At 41.5% G+C, this 18693-nt stretch overlaps 1 protein-coding gene across 2 annotated transcripts in view; it reads left to right on the forward strand.

The window, feature by feature from the left end:
• The first annotated feature begins 1652 nt into the window (after window positions 1-1652).
• CYTH3 (cytohesin 3) overlaps window positions 1653-18693 on the forward strand; it is a 48810-nt gene continuing 31769 nt past the window's right edge. For both annotated transcript variants that reach the window (XM_066560874.1, XM_066560875.1), the window contains exon 1: window positions 1653-1854. In XM_066560874.1, the coding sequence (XP_066416971.1) occupies window positions 1824-1854 (31 nt within the window). In that variant the 5' untranslated portion in view covers window positions 1653-1823. The remainder of the gene's footprint in view (window positions 1855-18693) is intronic.

Below are 18693 nucleotides of genomic sequence, written 5' to 3' on the forward strand. Positions count from 1 at the left end.
TTTTGGACTAGAATTTGAAGGAAGGAAGTGGTGGAAGGAAGAAGTGGCAGAAGGAAGGAAGGAAGTGGAGGAAGGAAGTAAGGAAGGACATAAAAACATATCCCTTATATAAAGGTGTAAAACAGCATAAATTAAATGAGAGCAAACAATCTGTAATTGATTACAAAATTAGAATTTTTCTCATGAACCAGATTCCCCACTAATGTAAATGAACAGTTTGCTCAGTGTGCAAAAATATTCAGAGCCCACTGTCAGTTCATCTGCACTAAGACTTATTTTAAACCATCCTTTAATGGCACTTTATAGACATCATTTCAAAATAAATCTCTTACCAAGGTGATGCTTCTGTTTTATGTAATCGTATCCTTTTTATAACTAACTTGCTAAACTTGTAACAATACTTAATTTCAAATACGTAAGACAAAGAGGAGTATTTTAAAGGTTTATGATTTTTAGATGAGGTAAAACACTTTATCACCAGAGCAGCTGTCAGAGGCAAACCTCAGCTCTCAGCAAAATGGGCTGTAATAACCAGCTATTAGCAGCCGTGTCAAGAGGTGAGGGCTCCTGACACAGCTTCCTAGACGGTGCTCTGTCCCACGCCAGCCTACAAAAGGAAAATGAAAAACCCGATATTTTCCTGTTGGCTGACCTTTTCCTCCCACAGCTTCCTTTCTGAATAAAATTTTGACACGAACGGTTTTTAAAAAATAATAAGGGGCGGTGCCAAGGAAGGAAGGAAGGAAGGAAGAGTGATGTGTGCCAGTACACTTCAGCTTACCTTTGCAGACTTTGGAGGCTGCTGATATCCTGACTCCCATGGTAGGTAACTCACTGAAGATCTTTACTGAAGACTAACGAAATGCCACAGATGCTCTGGCTCCTAGGGCAGTAAGCAGGGGAGTCCTTTCTGTTATCCACACAGACAATGCTCACCAACACAAACCCCCGCACCGCCCATGGGGCACAGTCCCATTCCTACACCAGGCTCTCCATGACCGCTGGTAGCAAGGGGAGCACCCAGCACCGGATACAAGAATAAGGAGCAAGAAACCAGCAGAATATCTGCAGAAACATCAGATGTCTCGGGCTCTTTTCCAGAGACTTCAACCCATCTCGTCCCCCTTCACTACAGGGCTTCAGGCCATTCAGCCCTCACCTTCCAGTCTCCTCCCGCTCCCCCTTAGAATTCCCAAGAGTCTTTAGACCTCCACAAAAGAGTGAGGGGCTCTGCAGACATTTTCTGGCTCTTGCAGACCCCAAAAGACGACCTCGGCCAGCACGAGCCCAAGTGACCCGGCCCAGGCTCCTCTCGCTCCCAACCGCCCAGGCGACCCGCGACAGTCTCCGGGCAAGTCGCTTGAGGGGCCTCGGCGCTGCGGGGCCGCGCCGTGCGGGACCTGCCGGGGAGGGAACACCGCAAAGGGCAGCCAGGATGCTCCGCTCCGCAGCACAGGTCGGCCGGGGCGCTGAGGGGGACGGGCAGCGCGGCGCTGGCTGCGACCCTGCGGCGCGGGGGTGGCGGCGGAGAGGCCGGGCGGGGCCGCCTCCCCTCGGCGGGTCACATGAGAGGGGCGGGCGGCTGGGCCGAGGCGGTCGGTGGTGGCTGCCGGGGCTGGGGTTGGGTTGGGCGGGGAGGGACGGGGCTGCGGAGTGCAGCAGCCGAGAGCGGCGGCGGTAGTAGCAGCGGAGAAGGAAGAAGAAGAAGAGAAGAAGGAGAAAGAGAAGGAGTAGGAGCGGCCGCGAGGCGCCGAGCGAGTGGAACGAGCCCCGGGCCTCTCTGAGCCGCGGCCGCCGCGGAGCGCCCTGCCTGCGGTCCCAACATGGACGAAGAGGGTGGCGGAGGTGGGGGCGGTGAGTGCGGGGCTCGTGCGGAGCTCGTGCCGGGGGAGCGCGGTCCCTCAGCCGGCGCTGCGGGCGGCAGGACGGCAGGAGCCCCTGGGAGCTGCTGCGGCCGCGGCCCCTGCCGCCGGTGCTGCCCCGTCCCGCCCGGCGCCCCCGAGCCGAGCCGAGCTGCTGTGTCGGCGCTACCGAGCAGTGCCCGGACGGGCGGGCGGGCGGGGGTCGGGCCACAATGAGGGCTCTGTGTCCCGCGGCCGGGCAGGGTCTGGCGGGGGCAGGCGGGTCCGGGCGCTCCCGGGGGCGGCGGGGCAGGGCAGGCGGGTCCCGGCCCCGCCGCCGTGACAGCCCCGTGCTCGCTGCTGCTGCTGCTCCTCCGCTGCGAGAGGGGAAGGGGCGAAATATGAAAAAGTCCGTGTCTGGTGGTGTAGGAGCGGAGAAAGGAGTAATTGAGCTCGGCGAGGGCTCTGTTTGTGTGTGTCATCTTAATGGAGGCTCGGTGATAATCACGGGGTGGTTCAGCCAGTTTAAACAAGGTGAACTGTTTCCAAAGGCAGCGGCGTTAACCTTGCTAGATACTACTTTTAGAAAATCCGGACTCGCACGTTGGGGAAGCCTTTATTTGTATTTTTTTATCTTTCGGAGACCAGCTTGAGCGCTGCCCCAGTTTAAAGCACTGCAGACGTGCCACACGCTTCCCTCCTTTAATTTATAATGTGTTTTGTGAGTGCGTGTGTAAAGCTGCTGCCTGAAATAACCAGTTCTTGTGTATCATCAGCGATAATGGTGGCTGAGCAGGAGCTGATCCTGCCCTGGGGCAGAGGGATCGCCTGTGCATGGCCTGCCCTGTATTCAGGGTGTCTGTGCCCGTCTGTGCCGTGCTGGTGCGGAATGTGGCGATGAGGGTATATCTTAAACCAGATGCTAAACAGGCGGCCTTTGAATGCATTGGCTGATCTCTAAATAGGTAAAGTAAGGGCTAAGCATTGTATGATTAATAGTTGTGTGCTACTTGCTAATTCTAAATATAATTACCCAGAACTCGGAAATCAAGAGGGTGTGGTGTTTGTTTTGACAACTTGAAAAAATAATGCTGTGATGAATCAGAAAAATAATTCTTCAAGCAGTGGGTTGGAAATGTGGCCATTTCTCAGCAGGCATTTCTGCTTTTTTTGATAGTGATAGACTTGACTCTTAAAAAAAAAATCTGAAAAAGGAACGCAAAAGACAAAGCGAGCCAGTCCTAAAAAGTTATTATTCAAAGCAGTTGAACACTGTAATTGTAAAGAGCAGAAAGCTCATTTAACTCAAAATATGTTATTTTCACAGTATTATGTACTTGCATCTGTAGTTAAGGGAAATGAACATGCTTGTTATTTGCACTAAGCCTGTGTAATATAGTACTTAATAACGTACAAAATGTAAACTAGAAAGTGGACATATTGCTGAATTAATCTTCCATAAGATGTAAAGCATTTCAAAGTTGGATTTGCATAGGAGGACAAATACTCAGGACCTGGGGATGACACAGTCTGCATTTAGCTAAATGCTGATTCTATATGTGAAGCCTGATTTGTACCTCTAGCATGCAAGTGAAGCTGATACCACTTTAATAAACATGTTGTTTTTTTGGGGCGAACTACAGTATACTGTATTGCTGTAAAACAATCACCAGCAAGTAAGAATGGAGTTTTGTTTTGCAATTGATCTATACGACATTTTACTCTGACTTCTTGAATAGAGACCCAATCTCGCTTTTTCTTAGGGATTGCTGTCACTTTGGAACACCAGGATGAGTTAGGTTGCTTCTAGCTAATGAATTGGCAAGTTGTTATTTTGTTTGGGGGTTTTTTCCCTTTTTTTTTTTTCTTTAATGACAGGAGGCGTGTGGATTTGACAGCCTGTTTTAAAATTCTTTATTGCTGTTGAGTAATGAGACTTGTGATACCTGAGCAATGAGACTCCCTTTGGAGCCTGACTAGGGCAGCCCAGTGTTTTGAACTTCTGCAGGATATTCTAAACCCTCGTAAAATTGACATTATTGGATGGGAAACTCTTTACAGCTAAGCTTATCACTCTGCACAGGTACTTTAGGAAGTATGCAAAATTATTTAAGGGCTGAACAGAGTCACCCTAATTGGAGACTTGAACTAGATAAGCATGTAAATATCTAGGACATTAAAGTGTGATTCAGAAGGTAAGCTGCTATTCCCAGTTCAGCTCTGCCTGCTGCGCTGCTCATCAGTTTGATTTGCATCCTATGCTTCAGTTCTCTTATTTGTCAAATGGGGTCAGTTGTTTTACCACCTCTGATAAAAACTGTGAATGAAAACAGAGCTGTGTAAAGTTAGAATTTATTATTTTAGAAGCACTCGATGGAAGAGAAATGCTAATTAAGGGAATTGTTCTCAGTACCTCCTTTTCTTTTGTATGTGGAGCCCTGAACAGGGCCGTGCATTTATGTTATACAATCCACTTCCACACAAGCCTCCCATTGATTTCAGCAGAGCCTCTGTGCGTGGATTATTGATGCGATATGATCCGAGTCAGTTGGTGTTTGGCTCAACTTGCTTTTGTGTCCTGATTAAAATATCTCTGTGGTGTGCTCAGTGCAGGAAATTTCTCCTCCTCCCTCTCCCCACTTGGTTTAAAACTACATTTTGTGTGCTTTGAGTGGCTTTTCTCACAGGCTCCCAGTCAGGTGATGGTGGTGCCAGTGCCGGGACCCTCGCGTTCAATGGTGCTCTTGGTGTGGTCACACAGTGAGCGAGTGATCCTCTGTGAAAGGTCAAAATGTATAAACAGTCAGTGCTGCAGGCACAGCATAGAGCTCCTGTTTGTTTTCTGAATTTGACTCTAGTCATCCAGCAGCTCTTCAGTCCCCCCAATTCAATTCTGTGCCTTTCCCCTGGAAAAAGACTGCAAGGCTGGGTATTTACCAGCTTCTGTGTGTTTGTTTTACAAAGAGCCCTAAACACACATGCCAGAAGGTTGAAGTCCTGCTTCTACTTGACAAATAGACCAAATTATAGCACTAATTATGGCATTGAGGTTTCCCTACTGTTCCTCAAACTCTGTGCTTTGTTTCTGAATGTCGAAGCTCTTTGGGATAGAGCAGTTGGGTTGCCAAGCTCTGTTAGTTGCTGGCTGTGTTTGCCAGCAGTGGTGCCAGGTAGCACGTTGGCTCTGGGATGGGGACAGAATGTCGACAGTCCTTCATTAGGAGAGGCACCAAGGGACCAGATCCTCGCACAGAGGACTCGGGAGAGTGGATTTGCTGCCAAACCAGACTTATTGGATGACTTCTGTTCTTCTGCAAGGCAAAACAGTTACCTGCTTGTAGGTAAAAGCTGTTAAATGTAACAAATGACCCAGATTTTTCTTAGCAAAAAATTTTAAAATTGTTTAAAAATATATATTCATATGAGCAGCCTCATCTCTTCTGTCCATGTTGTAATCCCTTTCAAAGGTAAACCTTAAAGATACCAGAAGCCATGAGGCCTCCTCATGGTTATAGACATTTGCTTTGCATTTAAGACTAATTCTGCATGTTTTCTTATTTTATGAGTTTCTTTCGTTATAAACAAATGCGTTTTAGTGCAGAAGAACGTTAAGTATGTTTCACTCCTTACTCATCAAAGTGGATAACTTGTACCAGTAGTTTTAAATAAAAGTTGTCCCGAAAGTCCGTCAGAGGAGGGCTTGTCATTTTAGATAGCACCTTGGGGAAATCCCAAGAATATAAAAATGCACCTGAGTGTTGGATTGACCACTCAGCTCGGTTCTAGGGAGTGAAAAAGGGCAGATACAGAGATAGTCTGTTTATATAATTTAGTTTTTTGTGTTCTTTTGCCAGCCAGCAGAGCTGCATGCTAAGTCTCTTGTTTGCTAAATAGATATTTCTTCATGCTACACTAATCTCATATTTCTTAGGATTACCTGTCAGCTCAGTAGGATCTTAATTTTTAGCCCAAAACCATTTAATCTGTTATCACTGCAGTAAAAAATGTCATAATAAAGTATTATCAATTATGTTTTACATATTAGTTATTTTTGGTGGTAGCAGAAAATGTGTTTGTTAATTGCAGTAACTTGTTAAGTTTTTCTTAGCCTGATGTTTGATATTTTTAGCTGTGACTTGGAAGAAAATGTGAAATTTTTGCTGATAGAGTTCCCAGAGGTGGTTGGTTGCCAAACTTGATGTATTGTTATATAATGGTATTTGGTGACATGCTCAGCAATGTAAGCATGCCGTGGATTTAGGGGAGCAGTGTGCCTGTAACAGCATCTGTCTGTGCTGTTGCAGCTGGGAAAGAAAGCTGTAGGATTTACAGGCAGGAACTGAGTGTATTTTGCAGAACAAGGGCTGGGAATCACAGTAACAGCCGCATGAAAGTGGGCTCCCCATGAGCACTGTTAGCAAATGGATATTGCAATCTTTTAATATCACTGGAGTTCCAAGAGCTTTCACCAATTGAAGGGATGCAGAAGGTGAGACAGCACAGTGATTTTCAAGATATATTCTGCAGTTTGCATCAATTTTTTCAATCCCATCATATTTATTGCTTCCCCTTCTTTATTTTTAGGATTTTGAATGCTTTTTCAAGGGAAAATGAAAAAAACAGTCTTTTCCTCCATTTTCTTCCTTGTACAAGGGTGTGTGGTGATAGGACAAGGGGTAATGGCTTTAAATTGAAAGAGGGTGGATTTAGATTAGATTTTAAGAAGAGATTCTTTTTTATGAGTGTGCTGAGACACTGGCACAGATTTCCTAGAGAAGCTGAGGCTGTCCCATCCCTGGCAGTGTCCAAGGCCAGGCTGGGCAGGGTTTGGAGTAACCTGGGATAGTGGAAGGTGTCCCTGGCCATGGCAGGAGAGTAGAATGAAAAGAGCTTTGAGGTCCCTTTCAACCCAGACCATTCTATGATTCTGTTTGCCATCTTTTTGTCCTATAAGTCTTTTCCTAGTCCAATAAAGGTTTGAAAAGCTTTACAATATTTCACTTAAACTGTAGCTCCATCCTACCTGCTGCAATCTTTTGCCCCATTCTTTTCCGTCTCAATGCAAAAATGGTTTATTCTGATTCTTTATACAGCCCATCTTTGACTCCAAGGCCAACATGTGAACTATCACTCATCTCTTTTCCTCGTTGGAAATCATGGAACGAGCTGTTTGCAGTCACTCTCTGAGTTCAGAGCATCTCCTGCGGGTTTATCCTCGGTCCTTTCCACACTTGTCCTGACCCCTTGTACTCAGTACATTCTCTTCCTCCTCTTTGTACTGCCAGCTGCCTCTAGTACTGTTTACTATATTTTTCTTTTTGAAATCTTGGTTTGTTTTTTTTTCCCTTTAACTTCTTCAAAGAAGTTATCTCTTCCTCCTGCTGTCTTACTTGCTTTTTGATTTGGAAGATGATCTTTCTACTTCCAATTTTTTTGGTGAAGATTTGCAGGACCCTGTGTTTGCTTTAACACTATCTTCCTCTCTACATCTTGTTGCTGGATAACCAAATTTGCAAATAAGAGTGGAACTATAGTATTTAAACTGGTGACTCACAGCAGTGTGTGTCTCTGTGTGCTCTGGATCCAGTACCATCTGTCCCAGCTAAAATGTTGGCTTGTTTGACATCTTAAGATTGCGTAATTGTCATCTTAAGCTTAATGAGTCTGAAACAGCTCTTAATGTTGTTTCCACCCACTTCCTCTTTTTGATGTCTTTGGACACATGCTGGCATCCCCAGTGGTTATTGACAAGTAAATAGTAAGATGTTGTAATTTATTGCTTCGTAAAAAATAGTCTGCAGAGAAGTTCTGATAAAAATAGCAGTGAAAGGGCAATGGAAGAATATCAACATACTTAGAAAATATGAGATGTTTTCCTATGCAATGTTAAGTTTCCCATTTGGATGCACAAATAGATTTAATCTGGTTATGGGATCACATTTTCTGTAGACTTCTGCATGGGACCAGCCAGCACACAGGTTAGCATTTTGTGGCAGTTTCCTCCTTTTTAAAGTAATGTGATATTTAATGATTTCTTGGTCACTTTGTCTCCCTGCGGTTCACGAGTACTTAAGCATGTACGAAAGAATTGCACTAATTTTAGTGAAGAGCTTGGACCTAATGACCATGAGCTTCATTCACAGAGGATAAAAATAAATCCCTAGCAGCTGGATTGTTAGGAAAACCTGTCAGTGTATAGAACTGCGAGGCAGGGATCCCAGGGAAGTGAAGAACACGTGGTGTTTTACTTTGTTTTATAAAAGCAAAAGAGAAGTTGTGTGAACAGATGTGCTGTTGGCATTTCTGACTTCTTCACTGTGCATTCTTTTAGAGCAGTGTATTGTCCAGGAGAGGTGTATAAATGAGGTAGTAAGGGTCTATTTATTTATACCATTTGTATAATTTTAACATCTAGCAAATGGTTTTTAATTGCATATGACTTCCTTCTTTTAATTTCAACAACTTCATGGGAAAACTTAGTATTGCAAATTTTTTTGGACAGCAGTGTTTCCTCTTAGTGGGATAGACGTACAAAATCTGGTAGAAAACCATGTGTTCTGTGGTCCTCTGAGATTTGCCTGAAGAAGGAAATGGCTTGACCTATTTGGTTGCTATGAAGTAAAAACATTCTTGTTCTCTCTCTCTTCCTTGTTTTTTTTTTTTTTGGTGAACATCTGTGTCACATTTATTTCATTACTTTCTGAGGTTCTTTAAGCACATTATTTGCTAATACGAAGGTTTATTTAAGGAAAATCAAGTGATACATAGCTGCTCCACAATTTCATTCAATTTCTGATACGTGCTTTTAAATTGGTATGATATAAGTGGATAGGTTTTCCAGTCAAGGTTGACATGTTGAGAGGCAAACACTAAGGTTATCTAGTATTTCCTAGGGAAAAAAATGTGTTTGACAAATTCAGTAAGATCACATGGAGTTAACAGGAAATGTTGCATGCTGGAACCTTGGGAAATAAATCTAACTCATAATCTCATCTAGGATTTGAAGGTGTTTTGATTTAATTTTTCAACAGCTTGGCATTCTTAGTGTGATTTTAGTGATTACCCTAATTTTCAGGTGTTTATTATAAAAAAAGTTGTTTTATGCCTGGTGTATAGAAGAACTGAAACTGATTCTGTTATTTAGCAGCATAATGAAAATTGTCTCAATGAGGATATCTTTTGTTGATTTTACTAACAATTCTTCTGAATTCCATAAGAAAATTCTTCAACAAGAATCTGAGATTGGTCCATTTGTGAAAGTTGAATCTGAATTCAGATCTAGCTTTTGCTGTCATGCCCAAGGGGTTGGTTGGATCTTTTAATGTAAGTTCTTAATAAAAAAGGAGGAACCAGTGTTGATTTTTTAAATGAAATATATTGAGTGTCTTAATGAAACAAAAAAGCTGTGTGAGAATTATGAACTGTGAGTCTGCTGATCTCAGGGTATGGAAGAAGCTCACAGTTACTGTGGGAATTCGTTTTGGTGGCTCTTCTATCCAGCTGCTAGTTCTCACACAGCTTGTAGGAACATCATCTGCTTAGTCAAATGAGATGGAAATTGAGTGCTGTGCAAGGTGTACTTTGGCAGAAGGAGCTGATGGGTAGGAAAACAAATGTGGCCAATGTCTCTTGTGCTTACTCTTGTTCTCACACGCATGCATGCACAAAAAAAGGCTGAAAAAATTAGCATATGCAAGTAAGGGAACTGCCTCACACTGTTTTCTCTAAGAGGAGCTGTGAGATGTAATCTCTTAATGAGTCACCTCTAAGGTTTTTATACAACTGCCTCATTAGTGTAACTTCTAGAATGCAGATTTAAATTTTTTTTTGTTTCAATATCTGATTCATATTGCAAAATACCATTGATGCTGTCTTCTTGTTGAATTCCAAGTATTCAAGAGTCTATTTGCTGTTACATTTTTGCTTTCATGTACTGTAGATATCATGTTCCTTAATAAGGTCCTTGTTTAGCTCACAATCAGTGTTGTCTGTAGAGTCAAATTCTGACATAAACAAATCCCATTGCCTTACTTACAAGGGAGGGGGAATTCTCAAAAGGGGTATTTGTAGTTGCACTAGTTTCTAAAAAATAAGGAATTATGGTTGCTTGAGGCAGTGTTTTTTATATTCAGCAGTCGGATTCCAAGTAAGTTTTTTTTCTTTTTTGTCTTTCTTACTCAAGTGAGTTTGTCCTAATGAACTTCCTGCCCAGTCATTCTGTTGCACCGAGGAGGAATTTTCCCACCAGGCCCTGTACTCTTGAGTACAGCTTCGACCACTTGCAAATGAAATTTTTGAATTTGTAAAGCTGCTGCATATTTTTGTTCCGCTGTTGTAGCTGCCCAGCCAGGGGATGTGGAGGAAAGTTGTTTTCCCAGGAAGTTGAGGTTAAACCACAGTGGTTGTAAGAAGAGATGGTGGCTCTGTTAAGGAGAAACTCCATTCCTGGGGAAGAACTTTGCAAGTTCTGTACATCCATTCTCTGACCATGAAACTCCTCCTGTGTACAGTACAGGGCTGAGTCCTGCACAGGACCATTCTCAGTGTTTCTTGAGAGACCAGGAGGAGCTGGCCCCTCTCCTGTGGCTCTGATCCAGGCAGGAGCTGCTGTGTGCAAACCCTGCCTGCTGATGGGCCATTGTAGCACATCTGTGAATAGATCTCTGGACTTCACTGTATGAAGTCTCACAGTGCTTTGTGGTTCTCTCTTTACATTTTTTGTATTTTTGGTTCAAATTTTTTAATGTTTTTTCTTTTAACTGAAAGGGTTCTGCTTGTAACCCACCCAAAACAACCACTTTGTTTGCCTTCAAGAGCCTTTATCAGGCTGAAATAATCCTTCTTATAATCTTATATTCTGTAAACCTAGTAAATATACTAATTGGGAAAAACTCACTTTGCATTTGGTCTCTGTCACATAAATGAGTAGTCCTTATTATGGAAGTAAATGTTCATAGACTCAAAAGCAACTGTGTTACTATAGAGTTTTTATTTTACTTCCTCTTCTGCTGTTCTCTTTTGACCTACTATACCCTTTCAGTCATTAAAATTATCGTATCATGTAGTAGCAGCATTTTAAAGCAGCATCCAACCTTCATCTGGGGACAGGGAGAGTATCTGTGCTCGTGTTCCCACCATCTCTTATCAGTTGTGCTGCTGTCATCCCTGATTTGCAGTTTGCAGATTAACCATTTTGTAAGTGGAAGCTGATACTGGTAGCCAAGGCTAGTCAAAGTTTAGGGAATTGGCTCTTGTGTCTAGGAAAACATTGGCAGTCACAGAAGGGAGAGATTAAAAAGTTCCAGGTATATGGGAGTAGTTTGTTCTTTGTGTAGATGTTGCTGGTTAATTCTGTAATCTCAGAATTGTGGGAATCTCAGGCTGAGTCTAAAGCCTGTATTCTGTGTATTGTGTGTGATCAGCCTTTCTAGGCAGCTGACATTTCAGTTTGCTGTACATGTTTTAGCAAGCATAGATGAATGGAGCATATGGATTTGATTTTTTTTTTTTGGCTATAGGAAGTGGATTTTTGTGCATTAAATATAGAAACTTTCTTTTTTTAAATATCTGAGCGGAAGCTCCCCACTCCCAGTGATTTTTAAATTTTTTTTTAATAAGAATACATGTAACTTTCTTCACTCTCATTTTGTGCAATGTAAGCTGGAAAGACTGCAGTGTTTTTAGTCTTGGTCTTGTACCAATAAATGACATAGTATCACATGAATGTTTTAAAAGATTAGGTGATATTTTATAAGAGCAAGCATAAAAAAAGACTGGTTCAAGTCTTTCCGCTGTGAATCCACTGATATTCAAAGTAAAGAGAGTATGCATTATGGTATTGCTTCTATTAGTCTAAAAACTTATTTATTTTCCTTTTGTATCTTCTACCTGAGTAAGTAAGCCTAGAAAAGTAACGTGTTATGAAGGGGAAAGGTTGGGTGAAATTGGTAATCCAAATTAAATACAAATAATACTCTCAAGTTTATAGAGCCTGTGGGTGGGTGGACTTGGCAGATCAATCCGTTGTGGTATGTTAGACTTGAAAGAGCATATGGAGATGATTATTTTCTGGCATTTTGTAGTAAAAGTTTTTGAAGAAGGAAGTTTTAATTTCTTTTAATTTAATTTTTTTTTTTTAGAAATGAGGTAAAAAATAGGAAGAATAACACCTTTTACATTGAGTAATAAAAGAGTTTGTTGTAACAGCATACAAAAAACCAGTTTATTTGAAGGTAAGCTGCTAAAAGAAATGCTCCTACTGTTTTCCTATTGAGTGTCTTGTTTTCTGAAGGCAGCCAAAGATCCAGTGCAGCTGGGACTAATACAGGACCCAGCTGTAACTTTTTTTATTGTCGTTCAGATGTCCGGTGATGGTCAGATCTAAGTTATTGTGTGGAAATTCAGCAAAGGAAAAGGGTAGGGTGGGAAAAAAGTGACTCTCCATAAAAGTATTCCAGTAAAAGCAACAGGAACTAGGAGTATCCATTTCAGAGCTCTGCCATAAATCCCATCCTGAAATACTTAAACGCCTTCAGATTCTGCTGTAGACTTGAAGTCATTTAAGAGTTTTTGGTTAATTTTTTAAACAGAAATGAAGTGAACTGGTTGGAATGGGAAGGTGCCTGTTCTTTCAAATTATTTAATGGAAGAGGATGCTGTTTTCTCATTCACAGTACAAGGTTTTTAGTCTTTTTACTCTCTTTACAGTGTTGGTGCAGTATGTAATGCTACAACATGGAGTAGATCAACAGGTTTGGTTTTATTGATTTCACTTATGCTGTGTTTTGCTAGTTTTTGTTTTACAGATCCTAAGGATGTAAGAAGGGGAGAAGCCTAATATATTTCTATAGAATTTGGTTTGCCTTTGGTATATTTGGTACTTCCAACTTTGTCTTTTAGGTATCTACTTCCTTTCCTAATCTTCATTCTGAACTTAACTTGCCGAGGGAGTCCATCAAACAACTGCCTGAATTTCAGAGTTCTTTTACTGTTACTCCAAGCCTTTAATTTTGACTGTCATTACTCAATCAGTTTGTAATTACACTACTCTAATTTAAGAGGTTTAATAACAATAGTATACAAATTATAAGCCCTGATTGACTGAAAGATACTTCAAATACTGTAAGTTATATCCATCAATACTGACAGTGATGTGAATTTTAAAACATAATTGCTGTCTCAAACATAACCTGGATTTCTGCATTTCTTTCCATGTGCCTTAATTGGTTGTTGATATTAATTTTTTTTTGAGGAAAAAGAAAAAAGAAAGGATGAAGATTTGTAGTGGGTCTGTTGGCTGTGGGATAGCCTGGCATTTTGTCCCTCAGTGCTAGAACAGAACAGCAACAACAACTTATTTTCCTTCCTGAGCAAGTAGGAGCTGATCTCGGGCTTCAGAGTGGAAGTGAAATGTGGACAAGCTCTGTGCTTAGAAGGCAGAACACTTCTAACACAAACCAATTGCTATGCAAAAACATCTGTGATGTCCTTCTTTTGCATACAATATTTTAAATTAATACCATGCAAATAATTTGCTTTACTCTTTTTTTTTTTTTTTTACATTTGCAGGGATTAAATAACCAGTATTACATGGTTATTTATTACATTTATTCTTGTTTAGTAAAGATGGTAGTCAGAGTTCTTTTCTCCCAGTTTTTAAAGGCTGTGTTCTTTATGTGAATTGTGAAGAGCCTAAAGGAATCTCTCAGTTGTTTTCTTGAAGTGCAGGTCAACTTCCAGTGCATTTTGCAAAACTGGTTTTATGTAGACTCTGCCAATGTCAAAGACCATTAAAATATAGCAACTAGAATGAGAAACTTGGCTTACAGATTTGCTTTAGGATGTTTTGGCTGTATTCATGACACACTATAAGGAAAATGAAGAAAATATTTGTGGCTTGAGAATAAAATCTGCCAGCTAAGCTGAAGAAAGTAGTATGATAATGTCTTGCATTTGGAGAGAACACTGCACTGCAACTCTTACTGTATTGTGTTTTTCTCTGGAGCTCATATGGACTTAGGAGATCTGATTTTCTAATGTGATGGGAGAACATCAAAAGGTCCTTCTCACATTGGAGAAATAATAGTACAACAATTCTAGCCAAGTTTTGGCTTTTCACTCCCTCGTTTTACATTTTGAATAAAGGGTTTCCTGCTGAACAAACACATGTTAGTCTGATAGCATTTTCCTGTATTTGAATTGTGAACAGTCAAATGACTCCAAAAAGTGTATGTTGAAGTAGATACAGGGTTTTAGCATAGAATATGTGCATACAATAAATCTATTCAACTAATCAGTCTGCTTCCTTTCTCTCCCACCCCCTTACAGCTGGAAGTTCATCAGCTTCTGGTACTATATCTAGCTTCCTCTTGAGACTTTCTGGGGTAGAGTTAACAGTGGTGGCAGGCATTGGTGAACAATGTTGTGATTATGTTCTGTGGGGCTGTATAAGTTGTCATTTTCCATTGCTGCTATTTCTAATGGAAAATATGTCATCTATTTAGTACGAGCATATTATGTGTGCTGTGCAAAGTTGCATGCTGCAGGGTTTAGTGAAAGCATGTACATCATCATTAAATCTGTATAAAGTATTTCTAGATTTCATTAGTGACCAATTTGGCATGTAAAATGGAAAATTTATGGTAAGGTTTTATTTTCATAAGTTCTTAGCTAGGATAACACAGGATGGCTGGACTTTCTTAGTTCGTAATTAATGATGCTTTGAGGTTCTTCAGTGTATGTTAAGACATTGCAAAGAATGTGGAAGAATTCAAAAAGAGAAAAACTAGATGCTTCCAGTTGTCATATCAGTTGTGAACTTCATGACAAAATACTTGCAGTCAGATCTAATGGAATTTAATAGCCTGATTGAAAACTGTTATAATTTTTTTGTTGTTGTTGACCTTTTTGCTTTAAAGGACCACAGTGTAGTTTTTCAGAAGCAGCTTCTGGACATTTGGAGATCCTGGTTAAACATCTGCAGGGTCAGTTAAGTATGGCACTTAGGTGTTCTGGTTGATCTTCAAATGACTCAACAAAGTTTCAAAATCCACTTTATTAAGACATTTAAAAATGTAGAATAGATGCTATGATTGAAGAATCTTTTAGAAGTAGTTTTTGTACGATTTTCAAGTGGACTGTAGACTGCTGCCTGTGTAGATTTATGTCAGAATTATTGGAGGCAAAATCTAGGCTTAATAGTGCCCCTTCTTTTATTACCAGCCACTTTTTTCAGTGTTCAGGAAATCATTAAAACAATGAAGAGTTTACCTGTGGATGGTGTTCTCCAGGTGGTTTGTGCTCACTGCTGCATTGTCCATGTCTATGATGCACAGAAGAATTTCTGAACTGCACTAGGAGTTTTCCCACTGTTCAGTATGTCAGCTGTGTTGGAGCTGCAGACACTGGTGCTGCAGACTGCTGAACAGAAGTTACAGCTTGGTATTTCTGGCTGCCCTAAGGCAAATTTAGGATAATTGCAAGTATGTTAATGTGAGTCAGATTTTTTCAGTCTTACACAAAGTTTGTCTTTGTATAATGAAAGCTTGTGGCAGGTAGAGCCCTGCTCTGAAGGCACTGCCTCTTTGGAAAGGTGCTTAGCAGAGGCTGCATCTGACCACACTGTCAATGGAACTGGTATGTGCAGGTGAAAACCCAGGATTTGCTCTTGGTTTTACCCATTTAGGAAGTGATCTCTTTTATTGTTACCTTTTGTGTCATGTTGAGGGGTCACAGAACTAAAACACATAGTCCTACTTAATTGTTTCCTAGTCAACAAAAATACTTAGTATTTGAGCACTACAGGATGAAGTGGAAATCTTAGAAAAAATGTTTATTAATAGCAGTGGGAGCTGGTGGACTTAAAAACAAGATTGAGGGCTAAATCCCTGTTAGTTGCTTACATTTTCAGGGAAAATGCTGAGTCTCAGAGACACTGAGAGTAATAACACTAAACTGCTTAGATCTTTGAAGTTGTATGGATGTGATTTTTTTTTTCTTGTTAGGTACTTAGCTGAGAAAAAATTACTAAGTTACTTGAAAATAAAGTACAAAAGATTATGTGTTCAGATTATTTTTCACTGATCTCTGAAAGGAATGCAGTGATTTTGCCAGTAAGGGGCAGAGAAAACAGCTTAGAAAGGGCAATGTAATATTTCAGCAGATTTAGTTGAAACAGTTGGGGGAAGTTTAAATAGGAAGAATGTATTTATTCAAATGAGTTTTTGATCAGAATGCCAGGAGGTCTGCCTGGAGTATGAAAAACCTTTCTTTTTGTAACATAGAACTTATGTCTGTACTTAGAAGAATTTCAGCAGATGTGGAGTGTGCTCTATTTTGGAAGCATGGTGAGGCAGATTTGGTGTGACTGCTGATGGGCTTTTGCCAAGCAAAGAATGAGAGACCAGGGGTTTGACCTTACGGTAAGTGGATCCATCCAACAGGCTTGTTATCAGTGGGCCAGATAAAAAGCTCTTTTATATCTGAATTAGTGACCTGTCAAGCTAATTGTTTCATGGTGTGATGGCAACCAACAATTCACAAAAGCTATGTGTACTCTTTTCTGAGGAATCTGAAAATGTTTCACAGTCTTAAATGAAGCTTTGCTATTCCTTCACCAACAAATCCACGAGTAAATTCCTGACTGACTCTGTGCCCTCTCAGACTTCAGGCAATGTGACCAATGGGCCTGTTGATGTAACAGTAAGACACTGGAGCATTTCAAGCCTAAGACAGCCAAGCAGCAAGGTACTGTATTAGCTGTAGTGCATTTCTCTCCAAGCACTGCAGCTCATTGGTTTCCATAGCAGGTACCACGGTTACTTTTTTTGGAGGAGACTGCAGGAATTTCAAAGGCTTACACAATATCAGACGCCACAATGTTCACAGAGTTGTGCATCCTGGAATCTGTCTTGTTTTGGGTGAATATGAATGCTGCTCAAGCAGTTACTTGATAGATGAGCAGTCCTGTGTGGCTCTCCATAGCTGCCTTTGGAGACATTCCTCAGGGAAGGAAGATTGCTTTCAAATCCGGCTCCACCTCCTTCAGAGTGCAACCGATCTTGGAAAATGAATAAATAGAAAGCTTCTGCAATAAATACTGTTCTGAAATCTAACTCCAGAACTGTGTCAGGCAGGGTTGGGGGAAGAGGAAAAATCAACTTTGCCTTGCTTTTTCTGAAAATTGGATTGTGTGCTTTAGAAACAGCCGGCAATCCTAAGTAACGGCTAATGCTCCTCACTAATGAGTGCAGTGCTGTGAGCAGATCCCTCGTTGCCAAGAGTAGATGTTACTGGAAATTTGTGACAGAAAGCCTGGCTGAGCCCAGCTGTTTTGCTGGGAACACCGTAGGTCTGATGAGCTGTGCCTGAATATTGAGCAGGATTTGGGGGTATTGCTGGCGGCTGACCACAGGCTCTGGGCTCCAGGACCCCCCTGCAGCTGCTCAGCGACATTCCTGTCAATTTTCCAGGCTGCTCCTCGAAATGGATCTGACAGGAATGTCTGCTACTACTCTGGTGTGTTTGCTTTTCAAGTCTATTTTCCAAGATCTATCCTAGGAAAAAATGTAGGTACCTGCCAGCCAGCCACTTCCTCAGAAGGGGAAACACAGCCCTTCTGTAAGGGTAAAGCTGAAACATGTTACAGTCTTATTCTTTTTTCCTTCTCATGCCATTTCGAAAGCCAAAGGAATCAGTGTTTTTGTTTGCCTCTTCCTCACAAAGAATGTGATGAAATGACCTCTGCATTCAGGAGGAATTGCCCCATTCTTGATCTGAGTTGCTTGGATCCTGGAGCTGAAAGAAGTCTAGATTGGCAGCAGGACATGTCTGGGTAGTCCAGTTGTTCACAGAGACTACTGGGAGTCATGTACCAGTGGGAGATGAAGTGTCCCTTCTTTCCTTTTCATCCACACATTCTCCTTGGGATGGCTGGGAGAAGGAGTCCTCTCCTGACTGACAAGGAAAAGAATTTGACAGAGGAGTAATTTGCTCTTTTCCTGTCAGTAATTTAAGCTTTGTCTCACACTCTACGGAGCTGCTGGGAGTCATCCCAAACACGCTGAAGTGACCACAGAACCAAAGCCTGAGCAGTGCTGCAGTACTTGAGGCTCTCCAGCTTCCCAGTCTGTATGGGCTCCCACTTGTTCCTCCCATTTTCCGTCTGCAGTCTGAGCAGGTCTCTCTCCTGTGCTGGTCATCCAAAGAGCTGCTTAAAGATACAAAGTATTTTTAAATTCCTGTCAGTGTTGTCTGTATGCTTGGCTCAATCAGAAGTGAGCTGTGCTGTCATAGAAATTAGTCATGGGACCATCCAGTTCTTTGTATAATTCTGTCTAGTAATACACTGCAGTTGTATTGGGCAAAGCCCCAAATGCCCTGAGTTAAAAGGCACATCCTGCTTCTGTTGTGTGGCTTAAAAGGTCTTACTTGTGGAAAGCTATTGCATCTACACATTTTAAATTCAGAATTTTCTCTTTTTGCTGCAGGCATGCAAAATCCACTGCTCTTTTGCTGCCCTTTCTTTGCTCTGTAGTGAATGAAGGGTTTCAGCTAAAGACATGATATCTCTAATGTGACACTTAGCTGTGCTGTGCATAGTTGGCATGATCTGTTCCTTTCACCTCCTATATAGTGTTGAGGGGGAGCCCTGATTTCCTTCCCAAGACTCCCACTTGAAAAGTGGCTGTTGTTCTGCATTGCCAGTGGATACATAATGTGCTATCAGCTGCTATCCATGCTCTCCCCATGTGTTATTGCTGCATCATCCTTTTCCTCAGGGGGCGCTAAAATTTTTTGTGACCTGAATCTTGCCATGAAAGTGTACTAAAGAAATTCAGAATTTGCAGACTTC

This window comes from Molothrus aeneus, chromosome 16 (genome assembly GCF_037042795.1).
Source record: "Molothrus aeneus isolate 106 chromosome 16, BPBGC_Maene_1.0, whole genome shotgun sequence".
Classification (NCBI taxonomy): domain Eukaryota; kingdom Metazoa; phylum Chordata; class Aves; order Passeriformes; family Icteridae; genus Molothrus; species Molothrus aeneus.